We start from the raw sequence: 22,475 nt of genomic DNA, 5'->3' as shown, positions 1-22,475 counted from the left end.
CATTTGACAACGTTGTTTACCATCATGGCGACTACAAGGACCCGCTGAGGGAAGCCTTAATTAAACACGATTTTGGCGACATTTACGAAGAGATAACGCAGGCCATTACCATTAACTTAACCCTTGTGACCCGGAGATTAAACTACAACAGGAGAAGACGACAGATAAGACAGGAGAGGCGGACAGGAGGCGAAGAGCGGTGAGCGGTGTTGGCGCCACTCTGAGGGAGAACAACATCGAAGCAAATTTCAAAATGCCCAAGAAGGACGTGTTCAAGCCCGGCGACCCCGTGTTTGCCAAGGTGAAGGGCTACCCGCACTGGCCGGCGAGGGTGAGTATGGCAGTGGCAGCGTCCTCAAGTGGGTTGGGTGCCCCTGGCGTGGTGGCGGCGACGGGCACATGGGCGGGAAAAGGCCTTGAAGGATGGCCGTCCCTCTGTTTACTTGCTTGACTTTACTCTCCTTCTCAGTTTGTGGGTTTGGGTGAGGTGGCCCGTGTTTCTGGTCCACTCGGCACTCGAGGGGCAGTCCTGGGGTCATTGGGTCCACTGGTGTCTTCTGGAAAGGCCTGTTCATGAGGACTTCCCAGGGGCCAGCCACACCCTTAGTCACAGTGGCCTCCTGGAAGTGCCTCATGTTCCCAGCACAGTCTCTATGGTCCAACAAAATGTTGAAGACGGGGTAACCACCTCTTGCAAAGTTAATACTTGCATTGTGGATTATTTTTTGGTCCTGAATGCAGTACAGTAACAAATGAATTCAGGAAAATAGAAGGGGTTGAGGGGGATGAAGTCCACCCGTCAGGGGGTTTAATGGGGGAGAGGTCCTCCCGTCAAGAGGGTTTAGGGGGCAAAGCCCTCCCATTAAGTAGGTTATGTTACGTTGTTAGGTTATGTTAGCTTAAATTTATTGGGCATGCGTTGTGTGCCGGTGGACATATGCAGCACTGGACAGGACGGGGCAGAGGCAGTGGTGGGTTCCCTATACGGGCTGGTGATGACGGGTGGGAGCAGGACGGTGTCATTGAAAAGTCAAATCATTTAGTGATTTCTGAAAAATAAAACTATGTCCATAATAAAAAGCATTATATATTGCCCAGAAGCAAAGTCATTGTATTAAAATTGTAGGCTACCCTTTCCTCAACAATCCCCCTATAAACCTTATCAGTAATTTCAGGCTACATGCTGATAATGTACATAATTACAAATGTCATCCCACCAGATTTTTCTACTGCTTAAGATCAAGATATTGTTGTATTTGTTATTCTCTCAAGGGGGATCAGTGGGCTGATGCCCTGTCCAGGTGTTTGATAAACAATGGTTGTTTTTTGGCGGAGAGGTTTATGGAGATTTAGCGACAGGTGAGAGCTTGCACTTGTTGAGGGAGCATAGTATAACAGTAAGGTATAGTTGAAACTTGTCTGCAGGGCTTTTAATGAGTCATGATAATACTAATAATAATAAGTAATAAGTATTGAAATAATAATAATCCAAGGTCTTCGTAGGGGGTTGGATATTTGGAAGAAAATCTGTAATGAGGAAAGGAGAGAAATGAAAATTTTTGGATTAGTTACTAATGAAGGCAGAGTTAAGTGAGTTGACACTGCCCCCCAAAATAACTTGGTTACTAATGAATAAGAGACTTAGGAAAGCAAAGGTGCAAGGGAGGCATCTGACTATCATTATGGTGATGCCTATGTTATTTGGGGAATTGAGATTTTTTTTTTTGTAATCAAACTTGGGTATCCTTTGGGAAATAGTGTTGTTGTATGTGAGAAGCCAAATATATAATGTTCTTAAGAGATTGTACTTGAAACAACATATATACGATAAATAACTAATAAAGAACATATAAAGGAATTCAGGGAACTCCTTCAAACTGCTTACAGGCTTTTTTGTGTAAGTGTAGGAGTGTCAAGTATAATATGAGAGAGGGGGTCATTGTCATATGGGAAGGCTGGAAATGACTAAAATGTGTGGGGTCAAGTATGAAAGACTAGTCAAGGAATAATTAAATTGGTACCATTAAATCTGTCCTTAATCTAAATTCAACCCCAAACTGACTTGTTATATAGCATGCAACATAAGGAAAACATTGAGAACATCCCTTGCATAACGTCCAAGAAAAATTGTTCATTAAAGTCACTGTCCTGGAAGGATCAAAATTATCATAAACAGAGGGATATAGACACGTCCACTAGGGAACGGACAACATTTCCCTTATTGGATGAATTAGGATATGTGGACCTCACTAGACTTGATTATGTGAGATAACTTATATTTATAAGATAATGTTATTTGAATTGTTGACTTGGCAAACTAAAAAAACTGGAGATAATGTCCGTATGAATATTATAGCTGTATCCTCTTTCAGGTTGAGAATTTTGAGCCAGATCCATCTGGAAAAGGAGTGAAGAAATATCCAGTGTTGTTTTATGGAACATACGAAACGTAAGTATAAGTAACAAATTTTCACAGGTTGTACATATTGATGGATGTCTGTTGATAGCAGACAGTTACTATGGTGAAGTATTACTTTTGCCTAAGTTTAGCTCTCAAGTTTCAGACATTAAAGAGTATCGAATGCCATTACCATGAGAGCTTAGAGAAATATGTAGCTTGCCGACACTCTGATCTGAAGAACAGGCAGAGTGTGCGATTGCTGCAGACAAAGGAGCAGTTTTATGAAATAATTTCCAGTCAGTGTTTATAGCAGCACAGGTTTTTATGATGCATCAGACCTTACTTTATATCCATAAATATAAGTTTCTGAAACTGCTTCCTATTTGAATTGCCTTGTTGTACAAAATGTCATCACCTGTTAAAGAAAGTAATTTGGGGTAAAAAGACAATTTTACTTTTCATTTGTAGTATGTAGACATGAAGAAGCAATAAACAATCTAATGCAGCCTCCCTTAATTATAAACGGGTTTGGTTTCAATCGGTCATTCCGTAAATCCATTTGTAAGTCTAACATTTCACATATATAGGAAAAAATTGCGCTAATGGTGGAATGATTCATGTATGAACGAGCAATGTTCACAATCTTTTCACCTCACTGTACTTTCTTTATTATGTCCATTTTTTTCCATTGTGGTGGTGTGGCTCTTCATAGCACTGCCACCTGCATCATCACTGCTTTTTCACTTAAACATTTACTGTTTTTTAGACATTTACTGTTTTATTCAGTGTGGTCAATTTTCCAACCTCAAACTCATTCACAGTGAGGAAAGAGTCGGCATGTTTAATTAAGCCAACCTAGTAATGATAACCTATGGTGCAATGTGTTTTAAATTTCTGATTTCTTTAAACTACCTTTTGGTTGATGCAGACAAGTTTTCAATGAAGGTTAGCTATAGAAATGGAAAAGGGAAGTTGGTGAATAACTCACCCTCAGGAGCTACCATGTGCAGGCTGTCTGGCCCCTTGTAGTCTTCCCATATCCTTGTGTATTTGCATGTGTAAGTAAAACTATTGGTATCTCATATCAAATAGTATTATATTGAAGGTGCTAAAGCCTAAATGTCAGATAAATGTGGTTAATGAATGCATTTTTGTACATGAACATTAAAGAAAATACTTTTTATGTGCTTTATGCAGCAAAGAACTTAACTTTTTTTACCAGTTGACTTTACATGATCTATTAATTTGATGTTAACTTTTCAGGGCAACTCTGAAGCCAGATGACATCTTCCCCTATGAAGAGAACTTAGAAAGGTTTGGTAAAGTTCAGAAGAGGAAAGGTTTCAACGAGGGCCTATGGCAGATTGTCCACAACCCCAACTTTGATCCCAATATAGTGAGTTGGACAGTAGGAGTGTGTTTGTTGAAAGGGATTGTTTTTCGTGTTCCTTGCCAGCAAATACCATGGCTGTCAATAAGGGTAAAACACACTCATGTCTGATAGTTGGCAAGAGTTCATTATTAAATCTGAATTTCTTTGTTTCCTTTCAGCCCATACCTCCAGAGATCTTGGCAAGCAGCGTTTCAGCACCAAGTACTCCAAAGACCCCACAGGCTGCCCCAATCAAGCCTGGGAAAAAGTCCCTGGACGCCACACCAGTAGATGGAATCAAGATAAAGATGGAAGAGTCAGATGAGGACGACGCTAATCTAGTTATTGATGATGGTGGGAAAGGTTTGTCTCATTAAATATGTTGGGTATTAAGATTGAGAAGTAATAGCCTGGAGTGTATAAATTTATGTCATGCATGCTTGAGGTACAAATACAAATACATATATTTTGCACAAATATTCCCTTTATCATATTTTTATATGTTACACATTTAAATTCAGAGAGAAAGGTTGGGAGGAAACGCAAGAGACTGGAATCTGACAACACCCCATCGGAGGCAAAGAAGACACCCAGAGACACGCCAAAGCTGCCTCGCGGCCCTCAGAAAGAAACCCCAAAGGACAGCACCCCCAAGACGCGGCTAGGAGCCAAGGAAGGGGTGAGTTCTGGTGCACTTCTTACGTATGCTCCCGCCTTCCCCCATTTTATCCATCTGTAATCTGACTCGGATACACTTCTATACAAACAGTCACTAAAGAAATAAGTGATATTAGAACAGACTTACTTCTATTAAACCTATCACTGTTGGTGTTGTAAAATCTTAACTATGTTGTTATGAAGATGGTTTCCTTATTCTTGTCAACCATAACTTAATTTTATAAATGAATGGTGTGGTGCAGGTAAGTTTTAATGTGATTTAATATTTGTATCAACAATATAGATGAATGAGTTGCTCTGTCTAGTTTGTTAACTCTAGATTGCTGTCTTTACAGCAGGCGACGGAAACAGCAGAGCCACAGGTTAGCAGGAGTGGACGACTGATCAAGCCTAAAAAGTTCCTAGATGAAGGGGAAGATGTTTCCCGTCCACCATCTGCACCTGCAACTCCAACATCTGCTCCTGGTGCACCCCTGTCTGGCACTCCAGCTGCCCCTGGGACACCAGCCACACTTGCCCTCACTCCTGCTCCTGTTCCTGACACTGACACACCAGCAGCTGCTACTCCAGCCTCTGACCCTGCCACTGCTGCAGCCCCATCCCCAGCTCCTGCTACTGCTGCTGCAGCTGGTGCAAATGTACCCACCCCAGCAGACACGCCTGTTACCAAAGCACCAACTGAGGCCTCTCTACCAGGTTGGCATTTGTTGTAACTGTTTTTAAGATATTTACCAAGCTAGTTTTGACTTAAATTTTTGTATTTCTTCATTTTCCCAGTTGTTTGGATGAACAGAATACTTGTTATGATTTAATGGTGGTAATACTTTTAAGAAAACCAAACTATTGTCAAAGGCATTAGATATGCACTGTTCACATGCATTTGTAGTAATTAAATGAGGAATGTTTCAGAAGTTAAAGATACACCATCAAGTACCAGAAATGCAATCAAGGCTCCCACGTCCCCTCCTCCATCTGCCGCCACCACCAAGAAGAGGCTGTCCCAGGCCAGCGCTGAGGAGACTCCTGCCACGCCAGAGGTGGCCACACCAACAGTGAGTGTCATCAAGTAGGAAGTTGTTGACAAAAAAACATTTTTATTTCTGCTAAATAACATCCAGATTACATGAAACTCCTACCATTCAATCACAAAATATATGAGTATCTTCTTATATTTTTGAGATGGTTATGCAATGAAAAAAGAAAAAGAAAATGCTTGAACTATGTCACTTAGCAAATGGTTACCCTCTATGCTAGAACACAGCAAAAATATTATAATCCTACACTCAAAAAATGATATGCAAAATGCACAAGTAAAATTTATATATATTTTTTCCCAAGACTCATTGTATATACGCAGTATAATTTTGTATAGCAAAAAAGTAGAAACAAACTAAACCAAAGTGTTATGTATTAGCCAGCATTGCTGTACAGCCGGTCCTTTGAGGAGTGTAAGGCAGTTTGTTGCTATATAATCAAGTTCAGCCTTTTTGTGAAAAACATCTTGGAACTTTTGATGTAGTATTAACCCCTAAAGGGCAGGTGACAGGTTTCTGGCCATCAGGTTAAGGGTGGGTGATGTTTTTTTTCTGGTCTGCCTAATTCTGCCGTGATTTTGAAGTTTGTGTGGGGATTTATGGGTCAGCGTGGCTCCTAGGCTGCCACACAACTCTGTGCCATTCTCAGTGTTTCTGTGCCTGTAACAATGGCAGGAGGAGAGTTTTTTATATCTTCCTTGTCTGATCCCGCGCCCAAATGTCCACAGCCAGCAACCTCGACTCCTCATTAGCCTCCTCTTGCTCCCAAAAGAGCTATCAGTGTGAGTGCAATTGGGAGAGAACTGAAAGCAGTGGTGGGATTCAATTTTTTAAGAACAGGTTCTCTCTATGAGGGGTTTACCAAAATAAGTTATAAGTAAAAGGTGTTCATGGGGGAAAAATTGAGAACCCCTGATTTAAGCTAGCGGTAACAACCGGTTCTTGGGATTAAAGAAATTTCAAGAACAGGTTCTTGCGAACCGGCTGAATCCCATCACTGGCTGAAAGTGACTTTTTCAGGCTTCGAAAGTGGTGTTTGTGGTGAAGACAGTGAAATCAATAGCATTGAACTCCAACCCCTTGTCTTATCAGGAAGACTGAGCTCCGTTATTGTGCAACCTCACTTTGGTGGCCATTCTGTAGATCAGTCTTATTACGGTGATGGTGGAAGTGATACTGAGGCCCCTAAGGATGCATCCTACCACCCTTCAGGGTTGTGTTGCCAGACTGATTGGGAGAAATCGGGGTCAAGTGACATTCGTGCTATAAGCTGTAAATGTAAATTAAAAATCAATCATCGTACATATTTACTCAAATTGTCAAAGGTAAAACTCCAAACACCGACGAACATGTGCAAGTATGTGTTTGTGATTTATTTGTCCACTGTGTAAAGTTATTTTTGAACACTGACTGACTGTGATGGTATGCCGGGTGAAGTCTGTGCCTGGCGCGAGGTAAACAAACTGTTGAGATGGAGAACACTTCCATGACAAAGTTTTGCTGGAGTGTGCAAGCTCAGCACAAACTCATTGATCTGGTGAGGGATCATGAAATGTCGTGAGATGCTGGTGTGGTGTTTGTTGTTGTTGGAGCACAGCGTCAACACAACAGTTCAGGGTCAGTACAGTGTGATGCACAACACTGTTGGTTGGTGATATCACCAACGAAAATGAGCAACATGTTGGGAGAAATTTGCCCTGTGTGACGCCACCTTTACGCAGTGCTGCAAACACAGGCTTGCTGTGAGCTAAAAGTTACTGCACTTTATCACATCACCACTGAAACACCATATGGTGTAGAAACTTTGGGTTTGTGGCAGATTGAAGAGGAAGGATGAATAAAGTGAATGCTCATAAATTTAAAGCTACTGGCTCAGGGAAAGCCGTGAAATTGATAATGAAAATTGAGCAATTTTCGGGAAAACGTCAGAACATTGCCATACGGGGAGAACTGATTTCACATTACACCCCTGCCCTTTAACGGTTAAACTTTCATGAATTTCACAAGATTCCTCTTTTAGAGTAGGCATGGTGCTATCAGCAAGCAAGTTATGATATATGAATGCTATTGTTAATAGGAAATAAGGTTATAACTTCATCCAACAAATTATCTTACAGGCTTGCATAGATTCTCCTGGGTAGTAGCTATTGTGTTATATTCTCTATACAGGCTCCTCCTCCAAAGAAGAGAGGCCGTCCTCCAAAGAATCGAGATGTAGATGCGTCACCAAAAGTTGCTGCTAACTCCGTCTCAACACCCAAGACTCCCTCAGCCCAAGACACTACCTCAAAGTCATTCCCTCCCTCACACAAAGCCCTTGGGGACAATATAAAACAGCCAGGTGATTGCATTTTTTTGTATGAATCCACAGCAGATTTTAGTACCCTTTGGGAGGCCACTTGCTGGTTCCCTCCATTCAGATTGTTCCCTGACCAATGTCCTCTTTTGCCTTCCTATGAGTAATTTTCCATCCATTTCAAGAGCTTCCCTTTCAACCCTCATATATTCTACAATTTCCATAACAGTCTCCTATGGGATCTTCCTGCCCTCCTCTTTAGATAGTGGTACTATATTCTTTTTCCATTCTTTATTAACTTTTTCTTTTATAGGGAACAATTGTTTTCATATGGGTTTATTAGTTCTCTGCATTCTTTCAAGTTTCTTCCTGACTCTTCCTCTGGTCCTGCTATTTTCCTCTATTCCATGTTTTTTAAAAGTTGATGAGAGTCTTCAATTTCAATGTCTCTTGCATCTCCATTTCTGTCCATCTTCCTTCATTTGGTTTTATAAATTCACTGACCTTCATGTATACCAATTAAAAACTTTTGCTTAACAAATCACTCAGTTCCTTCCCAGCATCAAATATCACTCATAGTATTAAATTTTGAATAACTTGCAAACTTATCTTTGTGAATGCTGGAGCCTTTAGTCATGGTGATGGGTTTTAAAATAGTCAGTCTTTTACTCATAAGCATTTATCATGGAAAATATGTACTGTTCAGCTCACATTAGTTGTGTGTGTTGACTAACTGGATGCTTATGAGCTGTGTTACCTGTTCATCTGTGTATTAGGTTTGAATTTCATCTTAAAAATTATTTCTTTTCAGGAAGAGAAAAGGGTAAAAATCAGTTGAAACAGAATGAAATAGATCTTCCAAAAGAGGTATGTATTTGCATCACAAATATGTTTTAAAATAGATAGTAATAAAAGTGCTACAAGTTATCACTTTGTTCAATAATGTAGAATTTTCACTAACCATTTTCATTTATCATTTATTTTTTATTTTTTTAGTTTATCAATGGCATAAATGTATCCAAGTAAATATTAACATTTATTTATCTTTTAATTTTGCCACTATTGTACAGGCTTGACAAACTGTATTATACGATTTTACATAGATTTTCCATGGAGTCTGAATTTTTCCATTGGTCAGATGCTATACGACTGTTTTCCTTTTTTGACTCATTAAAAAAGGAGTTTGATTGTGTTTTCAAAAGTATTGATGCTAGTTCTGTATGTCATCAGTGAATATATGATTTCTAAAACAATACTTCTTTTCCAGACTGATGTCGCCAGTAAACAAACATTTTTGAAACTTAAGACTGACATTGAGTCTGGGACTCTAAATGCTGAGGAGCTCAAGGAACTAGCTAAAGCAAGTGAGAAGGATGAGATGCATACATCAATTGTAGAAGAAAATAGAAGATATACAGAGACTTGTAAAGCCAAGTAAGTATAGCCAGTTTCACGAGGATCATTTCCTCAACCTCTTTGTGACACAGCTGGATGTAAAACTTGGTCCCTATTGTCAGTGAACATGCAATATGTCGAGGTTTTGCAAAGCAGGACTAGCCAGGTGTTAAAGTTTAATAAAAAAATTAGTTTCACTATAGTTTTTAGAGTTATGGGGATTAAGACTATACAGACGCCCCCCACCGTTCGTGGCCTCACCGTTCACGGATTCGCTTATACGCGGGTAGGGTAACTGCGACACCTCCCGCTGAATGTGGATGAAAACTTGCGTATATGGGGTCTGATCCTTACTAAATGCCGCTTTCATAGTCACTTTTGTTTGTTTTGATCGTTATCTATGAGCGTCGATTGCCGCAACAGTGTTTCCACCTGAAAGTGGCCTATGGGGTAGTGGTGGCTGCAGAGGAAACGAGAGGTGTTGAGTGTGTGTGGCAAGGTGTGGGGCGGGGCTAACCCCGCGGCTGCCACTACCCCATCGGCCAGTTTCACGTGGAAATAGTATAGTGGTGATCGCCGCTCATTGGTAATGATCAAAACAAAGAAAAGTGACTGTGAAAATGGCCTTAAATCTCAATATTATACATTTAAGATCCTTGATACTTACTTGGACCTGCCAGAACTGGTCCTTCTTAGAGACTTGAGGCTACTGCTTTGAGGAGTAAACAAACATGGCGGAGACTGGCAGAGGGGTAACGGGGTTAAAGTTTGTATGTGCGTACCGCCGGGAACAGCAACAAGTGGGCCTTCCAAAGGCCCAGTAAACACTCAAATTAATTGATAATATACTGGATGTATATGGATATGCATGAATGAATATTAACACAAAGGGGAGAGACGAGAATTCACTAATACTTGATGGCTGGGTGGAAGACAGTAAACACTGATGCGCAGTGTTGCCAAACTATCGTACTCATCGCATTGCAGACCGATAACTACCGCAAAAACACCACTCGCCCGCCAACCACCACTGCCTACGCACTCAAACTCACCACAACCAACCACAGAGTGAGTGTTAAATTATTACAGTCCACATTTAATTTGTGATTTATGTGTATGTAAAACTATATAACAATGCTTAGAAATGCCTTAGAAATACATTTTTTTTAATCGATCGAGATGGTAGAACAAAACCCTATTTTCCCTATTTGATTATAGTCCCGTCGATCACGGATTCGAGGATCACGTGAATCTCGCGGAACCAAATACCCGCGAACGGCGGGGGGGCTTCTGTACCTGCATATTCCATTGTGTGCTGTTGGAGATGACAAATATGATGTTAAAGGAACCACATGTAAAATTTTACTGCATCCTGCCTTTTGTAAGAAACAGGATTACAGATGCTGATGATAAGAACATAAGAATGTAAGGAGTCTGCAAGAGGCCGGTTGGCCTATACAAGGCAGCTCCTGTACACTCAACCCCACCTTACCTCACCATCCATGGCTTTATCTAACCTCATCTTGAATGTATCTATGGTATTGGCACCCACAACATGGCTCCCAAGCCTGTTCCATTCATCTACCACTCTATTGGTGAATCAATTCTTGCCTATGTCTTTGTTGAATCTGAATTTGTTTAACTTAAAATCATTGCTACGCATCCTACCTGGCTCTTTAACTTTAACATAGGATAGTGCTCTAAGTGATAATTATATTCTGCAAGCACTGTTTCATCTGAAGACTGACGTATGGGTTGCTTCCCATTGCTTCCCATTGCTTCCTAAGGCAAAAATTGTCAAGTAACTTGAAAAACATGTTACTTTCAGCAGATGCATTAATTTTCTTTTACTTGAGGTGATGTTATTTTTAGCACTAAGTTACAGTTTAAGAGTATGAAATATAGCTTTGTCAGATGAATAGACAATAAGTGTTAGTTATTAATGATGAAATAATTGTTAAACAGAACCCTGGACATGGAAGCACAGCTGCTTGACCTGGATCAGAAGATCCGCGAGGCCTTGTCTGTCACTAACCCTCGGAAAGATGACGCCAAGATGTACCTGGAAAAGATGTCTAAATTAGTCATCTCTGGCTTGATGCTGAAGAAGAATCCTCATGTTGTGGATGCCATTAAAAAGGTAAGCTACTTTACGTGATTCTAGAAGTGTGTCTCGTGTGTGAGTTCTGTGCCCGGGATTTTGAGCAGCACAGTGTTTGAGTCAACTGATTAATTTGTTTTCTTTTAGAAGAGGAGTCTGATGGCTGCCTATAGGCTAATTCCTTACTTTTTATTTAAGTGTTGTGTCATCACTTGTTAGATTATCTTTTACTAATGTGCATCAACAAAAGAAAGTGTACCGCTAGCATGCAGTAGAATGGTTACTTAGTATTATATTATGGGTATTTATATTTAGCATGAGTCCCTGAATTTAAGATATTTATCCTACTCTGTAAACAGTGAGATTGCATGTAAAGAAATGCAGAAGTTATATTCTACAGACCAGAAATATTACCAAAGTTTTTGTCTTGCAGTGCCGTAGATACAAGTATGATGATGAGGTTCGGCTGAAGGCAGACATGGTCTACAACAGATTTAAGGTTTGTAGAGTAACTTTTATTTGATGAACAGGGATGCAAACTAGGATATAGGCCAGGGAATTAATAACTGTATTGGCATTACTTACTTAAGTGGGCTGATTCATTTACATTGATCTGTCTGGGAGAGACCTCACCCTGAGTCCAAGGGAGAGTCAGGGGAAATGCAGGGAAAGCTGGTTCAGCAGAATTACAGTTTTTGAGCATTACATTTATAGTGTGTGTGTGTGTGTGTGTGTGTGTGTGTGTGTGTGTGTGTGTGTGTGTGTGTGTAGTGCATACTACTACTACTACAGGTAACTCTCGATTTACGCGAGTATTGTGTCCTTGAAGAGGTCGTGTAAATCAATAACAATGTAAATCAAACAGGAGGTAGGTTTCTATCGAAAAATAAATATTCACTTCATTCAGTGGAGAGAGAGAGAGAGAGAGAGAGAGAGAGAGAGAGAGAGAGAGAGAGAGAATATCCATATCACCGAGATATCCACTCAGTCTCAGCCTCACTCGTGTGAGGAAGAAATGAGGGACACCATGAGCAAAGGGTTAGTATTGGTACTGGTACCGAGCAGTCTGGTACTGGTACTGTACCATATAGCTGGTACCGTTAGTACCATGCTGGTACCGGTACCTGCCCACCCCTATTGTTGAATAGCATGGCAGCGTGGGTACTGTATTGTTGTTCAAGTGGCACGCGGGAAGAACTGTGCTCAGCTGTGTGGCCGCGGCGCCGTGTGAGTCCAGTTGTGAGAGACATCTGGTGGCCACTCCATAAAATATCGCGTATAAGTGAAAAAAACTTGTAAATTAAACATTTATTTGGTTTTGGATCCCGCATTATTTAAAAAACACGTAAACCAAACTCGCGTAAACCGAGAGTTACCTGTACTACTACTACTACTACTACTACTACTACTACTACTACTACTACTACTGATGAGACAGACATCGGCACCAATGCATAGGTTTGATTCTAGTGCTGGGTAACATTCAATAACAATTATGATAATATAATAATAATAATAATAATAATAATAATAATAATAATAACAATGATAATGATAGTAATAATAATAATGATATACAGTTTCTTAAATGGGAATGACATTCATGTGACTGAATATATACAAATAAACAGAACAAATAAACATATACATGACGAGAAACAGTCATATAGCATAGGCTATTAGTAGCAAGGGGCAACTTGTACAGTAATGTGTAAATTAGAAAGTTAGTATGAGGGGAGGATGTGTGATGATATTTACTATATTTACTATGGCAGGAATGTGACTTTTTTTATATCTGTCCGTTCTCGCTCTGATGGGTTTGAGACGATTGACATGCCTCATCACTCATTGGGGTGGTGAGGTGCGGGGGTGAGAGGAGGTCACAGTGGTGGGGATGTGTGAGAAGCCCTTGTCCAAACCTCTCAAGTGTTGTGAGATGCTGGTCACAGAGTTTAGGGAGGCTTTGCGTGTGCCTCCCTGTAGATGGTGCCAAGAATGGTCAGGCAGGCCCTCTACTGGACTCTTCAGTTGTTCTTGTTTATTTGTGTGTGAGTGTGCATGTGTGCATACATGTATGTTTTTAGCTCACCCTTGGACAAGTTAAAGAATTCAATTTCCTCTACCTTGCATGCCAGGGTGATGATGAAATGGGAAGCATCAAAGATGGATGGGAGAGTCGGCTAAGATCTCTGTGGGATGATTGTGTTTGTTCTCAGGTAACAGTCAGGTGGACCACAACCCTGAAAGTGAGTCTGCTGCAGGTCCCTGGCATAGGCCAGGGAACATTTATCAGTGGCAGGATCCCAGTACTAGTTCATGAGTCCCCAGATGGCAACCTGTGGCACAAACTGTGAGACCTATACATATATAGGGCTTCACCAAATGCAGTGAATAAGGTGGCACCATAATACAAAAATGACTCACCAGTTGTGATATGACCATGTTGTTGTTTAATGGCCAACCCTTCCCAATAATGGAACTGACCTCTGGTCCTTATCCTGGAGACACCTTATATATGAGACTGGGTGGAGGTAAAATTCTCCTGTGATGGTCAATACATATCCAGCCTCCATTGTGATTGTTAGGTGACTGGCTCAAGAGATAGTGAGGAGTTGACAGGTGTTGCCTTGACCTACACCCTGACCCACTGGAAATTGAAGTTGTGGCCCTACAGGGGTTTGTTACACTTGCTCAGGAATGCCCCCATTTTTAATTTTTTTTAACATGCCAGCCTATAGCTCCGGTAGGCTTTCTCGAGGGGCCTGGATGGTAGTCGGCCCCAGCCTGTCATGGCGCAGGCAAGTGTTTTTTAGTGGCGCCATCTTTTTCTTGGCTCATGCTGCCCCCTGGAGCGTGTTCTTGATTCACTTGGACGGTTTCCTCTAGAGTCTGGGTTGATGGGTGGTCTTCAGGACAGCATGTGGGTAGTCTGCCACTCGGCGGTGACTGTAAAATCCCAGGTGGTAGCGGCGGATTCAAACCTGTGTCATCCATTATGCGGTGAATGCAGGGCCCACATGGTAACCACTCAGCCACCACCATGGGGGTATATTGCAGCTTATGGGTTAACCAAGATGCAGAAAAATTTGCAGAGTGCAATAAATTACTGTGCACAGGTTTCATAGATTATGGGAAAGCATGACTTGGTTAAAAACTTAGGCAGTCATGCTGGCACTCAGAAGGCGGGCCATGCACAAACCAAACCATAGAGGTGTTGGAAGATAATATATAGGTAAAACTCCATAAGAAAAGAGAAAGAGAAATAGTAGGCTTTCATGATGGGACTATTGGTCATAGTGGCACCATTCTTTGCATGGTTCAGAGAGTTTTGGAAGTGTTCAGGTAGATTGGTGATCATCAGGGCAGCATGTGGCTTGTTTTTGGCCACTCAGAGATGACTGAAAATTGTCATCTTGTAGTGGTGGGCGGCACATGAATGAACTCCATGCCCACACGCTGACCACTCAACCATTGCCTCCCTGAAAGAAAAGTTAGGCAAGGTTTCACAATATCTCCAAAATTATCCATAGCTTATTTAGGACATGTAGTTAAGAAGCTGGTAGGATTACATGAGAATAAAAATAGAGGGTGAATATCTTAACAACATTAAATTTGTGGATGTCAGTCTTGCTAAGTGAGTCCGAAGAAAACTCACAGATAATGATTGAGTAACATTGCCGAGAGGGGCTGTCAGGTTGACGTGAAGTGAGCTTTGGGGTATTTGGGCCAAAAGACTTAAGGAAAGGAACCACTGATGTAGATTATTAGTGTGGCACCTTTTTACAGGTTTTCTTATAAATATCTCTGAAGTATTGTATTTTTTTATTATGACCTACCTGTGATTAGAGGTGGAATTAAATTTACATTATTTGCATTTGGACAAAGCATATCCTGCTAGTACGCGGCAGTCCATACTGCATAGTATTTTCTATTCACCAGCTCCTCTTTGTGGTGCCGGAGAGTCAAGAGTGGGACTCTATGTTCGCTGAAAAGGTGGCTGAATTTGATGATGCTTGCCATAGGTCTGGTATCTCTGAGGAGAGCAAAATCTCATTGGTCAGAGATCCAACTCATCACAGTAAGTAGCAGATTGTTTTGTAGCTTCCTAAGGACACCACATTATCCTACTTACCCTTTTATAAGCTGCCCCCAGTTATATATATTATATTTTTTAGGGGCATAAATAAAAAAAATGCACAACATATTGCCCCAAATAAAATGAGACATGAAGATATCCAAAAATATTAGCAAATTTAGTTTGAGATATCTTGAAATTTAAAAAAAAGTTTTAAGTCACAGGAAGGAGGATATTCAGTATAAGGAAAGCTCTTTCAAAGTTTTAATAGTGAGAGGGATGAAAGAGTGAAATTGTTGGTTAACCCTTGCATCAGGGAGGGAGTTTGACAGCTTAGGTATGGGCTTGAGTAGAAAATATTGTGCAGCAAGGCTGCAGAAGGGGATGGAGGCATGTGGCAAATTCAGAAGAGCAGTTTGGATGAAAAAAAGTGATAAAAGATAGCAAGGGAAGCAACATTGCAGACTTTAAGAAGTTGAAGTGAGTCAATGAAAGGATAAGTGATTTTGCAAGCTGAAATTGGGTCACCTAAATTAAATAAATGGTTCCTTACAGTATTCCACACCCAGAAGTTCAAGGATCGCTATGAACATTTCCACCTATAAATAAATGGAGAACTGAATGTTTCTTGCATTCATGTACACTGATGAGGTACAAAATAAATCAAAACAAAGGATAATGACAAGGAATAGGCAGATATGGAGAGTAAAGGAATAGTTTGAGGGGAGCAGAGTGTACAGTGGTGGCTTGGCACGTGTCGGAGACAATGAAATCTAAGTGATTGGGTCCAAATCTAACTTTCACTTCTAAAACATCATTTATAAGATAATCAACACATGTCAGTAACTGGACATATATTCACCAACCTTATTTAGAAACAAAAAAATGCAGATCAGTATTTTACCTAGACAAAGCCATGCTCTTCACATTGTTTCCTAAAACATTTCATAAGAATTGTTACAAAGCTGCTGCATCGGTTGAGTCATTACTGTGGGAGTGAACTTATTGGGTTGTGATTTTATTTTTTATCAAGCATAACATTCATAACTTCACCGGTTAGTATAACATGATATTACTGAGAGTTGCTTTGACTTGTAATATTTTCTATTATCCTCAAGAAATTCAGCTAATAATTGGGCAATTTCAGGTTTTGTGGTGTCTTGTTTTATCTCAGCATATTTTTATTATTTATTCATGCATACTTTAAAACTTTGAAATAAGCTGCTTATGATTGTTGTAGGAAGTCTTCTGTGCAATTTCTTTGTTAGATATCTTTGGCTATGATGAAAAATCATCAAAAAGAAAAAAATGCTGAAAACATAGCTGTGTGCATGTGCATGTGTGTGTGTGTGTGTGTGTGTGTGTGTGTGTGTGTGTTCTTGGCCTAGGACTCAAGAGCTTGGTGGGTGCTACAAAATTACAAAATGCACACACACACACACACACACACACACACACACACACACACACACACACACACACACACACACACACACAGACACACACAGTTGCCCAGCCATATCCACAGGTTTGTTATATGCAGTTTTTACCAACTGCAGTTCAGAAATATAAAAAAGTTCAATATTAAAAAAAAAACCCTTAAATTCCTGCATGCAGTGCTGCCCACTAAATGTGCATAAGAAATCCGGGCAGGCTGATGCTGCTGAGTCATGGTGTGCCAGGGTCCAGCCAACCCCAGTTTCACCATGTTGGTGGACACTAGCGTAGCCTTGTGTATGGACCCTCACAACCCTGCACACAGCATGGAGGCTTTTGGAGGTTTAATGTTCTGAGGTGCAGCTTGCTGGTTGATTTTATCCTGATATGCATAGCTTGACATCTTCCAGAACAAACCTGCTTTGTCACAGTTAAAGACTTGTTTTGGAACCTACTTTTTAGCTGATCCAAGAACTTTGATAATGCTTCCAAAATTTTTGAGTTTATGACGTTCCACAAAAATATGAAACTGAACTTTGCTAGGTGTACATTATTTACTTTTGCCCATTCTGAGTTTTTCTGAAAAGTGTTCATAGTCCATGCAGTTTCTGACGCAGTTATACTCTATTCACTCAAAGCGTGCATCTGGCTCCTAGTGGGGTTTTGTATCGGCGCACGCGATACGCTATCTGATCATAATCCTCACTCACGGTCGCTGCTCGTGATTGGCTGTCCAGTTGTGTGCTCAGTCACGGGCCTCTCTGGTGTTATGTTTCTATATTATTTCCTGTAGCTCACCTGCGCTATTTTGGTTTTGGTAATGATTGCAGAACACAAATACGTTCGTCACAACTCGGTGAAACAAAAAAATAAAGAAATTTTGGCGAGTATAATTGAAAGAACAATGTGTTCAGTCCTCAGTAGCATGAGTAGTGGCGAGTCTCGTGCTCGGTGAGATCATTGCCGTGGAATGTGAGATGTTCGGTGTTTCGCTTATATCACTGTTTTATTTATAATCTCTATAATCTGTGTACACCATCGTGTTCAGAATGCTTTTCTTTCCACCAAAATAGCATATCTTGTACAATAGGTGAACCATGGGAAATAATATAGAAACATAACGCTGGAGAGGCCCGTGACTGAGCACACGAATGGACAGCCAATCACGAGCAGCGCCTGTGAGCGAGGATTATGATCAGATACCCCATCACGTGTGTCAGTACAAAACCCCGCTAGGAGCCAGATGCACGCTTCAAGTGAACAGAGTATAGTTGCCATCCTCTGTAACTTTCTTATGCACCTTATGTTCTCCAACCAGACATTCTGAGTTTTTTTCTGGCCGTGAAAGCATTTCATCACAAATTAAAGAAACCGTTTATGCTGCTTCTTGTGGAACCATGAAACTTGCTCTTCTTACACTTTCTTTATCATGCATTGCATGGATAATAGATATATTCCTATCCATGGCCAACGTCAGTAAGTGACCTGCCACTTTGGTGTGGAAGAATTATCCCGTTTCTTTTGGGAGTCTTATTTTCACTAATCTGGCAATTAAATGCAATGAAATTACTTATTTAAAGACGATTTTGTGCATCTAGTAAATACCAGGGCTGATTCAGCTAGTGAACAGTAGTTTCGCCTTTTCATGGACTGCCACCAGCCTGCATGCCACATGGAGGTGCAGTGTTAGGAGGCAAGGCTGGCTGAATGGCCAGCGAGTAATTGACTAGAAAATGTGCACAGCTGAATTGTGTTACTAATCTTCTTTCCCAGTTGCTATATTGTATGTTGTTGATGTAGACTCGTAGAGTATAAATATATTTGTTGTACAGTACAACTACAGTAAATTGTACAGAGTGGCTATTTGCCAATTAGTGTGCAGTCTTGGTCCTGCTTGCCATCACTGTTTCACACTGACAGTATACTATCAGTTAGGTTAAGGTGGGGATCTGTTAGTTAAAAACAGTTATAAACTTTGTGAATGGTCTGTTTGATGTCAAGCATTGAAAGTCAACAAATGTATATCATGAATTTTTTCTAGTGATGGCTGTTGATGATTATGTCTGTAGAGGCATCTAAATCTTGTAGATGCCCTTGATAAAACAGGTTGATTATGACACTGAAACAATGAGTCAATGGATATTCCATTGATGCAGTTACTTGCAGAACGTGTGGTTGGGTGCATGTGGATGGATGGGTATTAAGTGCATTTGTTATGCTTTCTGTTCTCTATATTTCTTATTTTTACTTTATTTTTGTTGGCTATTCTTATCATATACTGTTGGTGAATAGGGAACATTTCATTCAGTAATGTTTATTCCAAAATAGTGAAGTAAATTTTTTTTTTTGTCACATGAGCATGTTGATAGTTAGGTGCTTAATAGGTAGGTGCCATGACCCAAGTTGTTACTGACTAGACACCTCCTTACTTTATCTTTCAGTTGAAGGCCCTCAGGAAGAGGCTGGGAAAAGGGGAAAAGAAAATACAAGTCCATTGTCAAAAAGCTGAACTGAGAGGAAACCCACATAGTATTAAGAGTTCAACAAAATTAAGCTCTAGTTAGTACTTAAAATAAGGCTTCAACTGAACAATGTCATGGCTACCTTAGCACTTAAGGTAATGTTTGTGTGGGAAAGTCTGTGTTATTGAGGATGAGACTGTGCATTTGACTCCAAATTGAGTGACTGAACAGGTAACAAATTAACTTCACCCTGTTGTAATTGATACCTGAGTAAAACTTTTGAGTTGATGCAAATCTTGTTGCTTGAAGCTTGACTGGATCTGTAAGAGTGAGTCCTAAGTATAAGGTTACTACATTTAATAGCATATGATAGTTTAAGCCTTATCTAGCTCTTTATTATACGTGGAAGTGTGAAAAAGGACTAGTTAGCCTTGCTATAAATGCTATTGAGTTGAGGACTTGCTGCACGTAGCTCCCACCACTGTATCAGATGATAAGGGTTGAGGTAGATGCATAGTGAAAATATGTACTATTTTGAAATCTTGAAATGTAGAGGAAAAGATTACAAGATTTATCATATCCTGTGTCCTTGTATATATACAATATATTTTCTCTATACTTGTAAAGTTATAAGACAAATAGAATTACACAACCTCTAGTATAAAGCTAAATTTACCATTCATTGTCTAAACATTGTTTTCTCCCTAAAGCTGTGGCAGTAATTGTACTCACATTCTGTCCACTTGGTGTTCAAAGTTAGTGGGTATCACTTACACATAACAACCCACTATTTGTTGTTGGTGAAACTTGTATCATCATAACGAGCTTTTTTTTTTTCATTATCACAATTAGTGGTAAAACTAAGTAAAAACAGTTTTTCTTTTGCTGAGCACAGCTATGTAAGTAATTTATTGAGTATCCTATGAGTGGATGTGACAACAATCAGATTATGGCTTCAAGCATTTTCTGCCTTTTGTGCATTGCTAAAGTCTTCATGATTGGAATATAGCACAGGTAGGAAAGACTTAACACAAGCTCAGTGGAAAATGGCCAGTGAGAGATTACTGTGTTGAAGTAGACACAGAAGTTTATGACTGCCGTGTTGTTTTGTGTGTTGGCAATATAACATAGCAACAGTATTGGCCCACTCTTCATAACAATACAAGGGTCAGACAGTTCTCATTGACCTCAGTGATTATGTGCAACTAGTATTCTTAATGGTTAAGTTTAAATAATTTCCCTTCAAAAAAGTTAACAAATGAAAATTATCCAAAATATCAGCATTTTTTCAATCAAGTGAAAAAAGCCCTTTGGTCAGTATACTTATAGTAATGAAGAAAGAGCAAATTATTCTAGCGAAATGAATCAGTTGGCTTCTGGTGTCACATTGCCCTTTGATATTGAATGGCATGATCAGTCACCTGGCTGGGAGTGAACATGTCTCTTTTTCTTACTGTTCTCTCTGTTTGGTCTGTGGCTGCACAGCAGTATGAAAGATTTGAAAGGTGGTTTCTCTTACACACACACACACACACACACACACACACACACACACACACACACACACACACACACACACACACACAAGCATATGTATACACACACACACACACACACACACACACACACACACACACACACACACACACACACACACACACACACACACACACACACACACACATACACACACACACACACTGGTATGGTGAATCTAGAAGAAAATTTGCTACTCAAATGGTAGCTGATATATTTTTTTTTGCAGGTATATCAGTTAAGAGATGGTAATAGCGGACTTCCACCCACATGAGGACCAGGTTTTGTTCATAGTTCTCCAAACCAACCTTTCCAATAGTTGTGTGTGTCATTGATCAATTTAGGATTCTATCTTAAGTTGTCTTTTGGAAACGGTGGTATGTTATGTAGGTGATTTCCTTTATTTTTTAAAATTTATTGGGAGAGTCTGATCCATTAGGGTGACGGTTTATTTTGAAAAGGAAGATTAATTGTGCCTAGTTTTCAATAATCTGAAAATGAATTCTGTTGTCAGTTAGCAATTGGTTTGTCATACCCTTTAATGGATCTATGACCAAAGTTTAAGATGACATATGTATCTCACACCTTCGGCCTAGTTCAATTATATGGATAAGAGAAACTAGCACTTGACTTTGAGTACAAAGGTGCAGTAAGTAGTGCTATAATCTGTACTGAATCACTCCCAGAATAAAAGTTGAATTGCCATACACAGACTGGTGGGTCTTCCTCGCTGCTCAGCCCTGTTGTGATGCAATGCCTAATTTTTCAATGTAGCCTCAGCAGTCAGACACTCCCCTACTTTCTTATGTTTGTATTTTCCTGCTGTCACAGGAGAGCAAGTCAGGTGAGGGAGGTGTGTGTAGAGGGTGTGATCACTCCTGTGAAAGCAGTAACATACCAGGCAGTCAGTCCCTTAAGTGAAGTATGCTGAGAATTTATATTTCTTGCATCTTAAAATTTAGAATCCCATCTAGACCAGGATAGAGACCACAGTGTAGGGTGTGACTGTATGGCTTTTCAGTAAAACAAAAAAAAGTTGCAGAACATGGTGTTTCATAAAATTTTACATAGTGGTGTCTAGGAAAGATTGAAATACTACAAATCTACTGCAGGTAAATGAGGTCCAAAGTTAATAATTTGTAGGCAAGGATTGTTGCTGCTCTTGGTAAGAATGCTTAAAGCTGGTAGAATATTTAAGCTGAATGCCTATCACATGCTTGAGCCTTCTGTGAGTTATTCAAGTGTCATTAGTCTGTCATTGGTTTGCCGGCAGAGGCAGTCTCTGTCCAGCTGGCTGTGCAGGTGTTCATTCCCGGTTGGAAATTTCTAGGAAGTAAAAATGGGATGGAGTGGGGCTGTTGCAACTACCACCCCATACCCCTTATCCCTCCCACTGCCTCTGTTACTGTTACTATCTACCGTAAGATTCTAAAATCTGCTCTTTATGTTATTATATGTTACTATTATCTGTCTTCAAAATAGTTGAGGGAAAATATGGAACACTACATATATTGAGTTTCAAATTCTGTAGTTTATTTTCTTTGGTGATACAGTTTTGTGTGAGTGAGAGCCCTGTGGGAGTGTGGCTTGGTGTGGGGCAGAGCAAGGGACAGAGCCAGCTTGCGACCATTTGTGGAGTCTTAAGAACGTTGGGGAAGCTTATATTTGGTGAGTTATTCAAGGCGACA

The 22,475-nt window shown here is 40.2% G+C and overlaps 1 protein-coding gene across 6 annotated transcripts; it reads left to right on the top strand.

Annotated features, from left to right (window-relative positions):
- On the top strand, positions 1 to 21,500 carry LOC126984180 (hepatoma-derived growth factor-related protein 2-like). Of its 6 annotated transcripts, none has more exons than XM_050837649.1 (15): positions 1 to 331; positions 2,373 to 2,449; positions 3,665 to 3,797; positions 3,953 to 4,136; positions 4,295 to 4,452; positions 4,790 to 5,147; positions 5,361 to 5,503; positions 7,655 to 7,826; positions 8,593 to 8,648; positions 9,049 to 9,215; positions 10,164 to 10,244; positions 11,142 to 11,316; positions 11,711 to 11,776; positions 15,217 to 15,355; positions 19,231 to 21,500. In XM_050837649.1, the coding sequence occupies exons 1-15, from the start codon at positions 254 to 256 to the stop codon at positions 19,296 to 19,298; spliced, it is 2,055 nt and encodes a 684-aa protein (XP_050693606.1). In that variant the 5' UTR covers positions 1 to 253; the 3' UTR covers positions 19,299 to 21,500. The 6 variants fall into 6 exon arrangements, with proteins under 6 accessions (XP_050693606.1, XP_050693605.1, XP_050693607.1 ...); XM_050837648.1 differs by having other exon boundaries at positions 4,787 to 5,147; positions 5,364 to 5,503; XM_050837650.1 differs by having other exon boundaries at positions 4,787 to 5,147; positions 21,017 to 21,500.
- Positions 21,501 to 22,475: the final 975 nt, after the last annotated feature.

Source organism: Eriocheir sinensis, chromosome 56 (genome assembly GCF_024679095.1).
Source record: "Eriocheir sinensis breed Jianghai 21 chromosome 56, ASM2467909v1, whole genome shotgun sequence".
Classification (NCBI taxonomy): domain Eukaryota; kingdom Metazoa; phylum Arthropoda; class Malacostraca; order Decapoda; family Varunidae; genus Eriocheir; species Eriocheir sinensis.
The sequence above is the reverse complement of the archived record's forward strand: the minus strand, read 5'-3'. Positions and strand labels throughout refer to the sequence as shown.

Bases quoted from the DNA above. Each gene is read 5' to 3' on its own strand.
- LOC126984180 (XM_050837647.1), top strand. From the start codon at position 254: ATGCCCAAGAAGGACGTGTTCAAGCCCGGCGACCCCGTGTTTGCCAAG. The intron at 5,148-5,360 runs GTTGGCATTTGT...GGAATGTTTCAG, and splicing joins AACTGAGGCCTCTCTACCAG to AAGTTAAAGATACACCATCA. The intron at 11,317-11,710 runs GTAAGCTACTTT...TTTGTCTTGCAG, and splicing joins TTGTGGATGCCATTAAAAAG to TGCCGTAGATACAAGTATGA.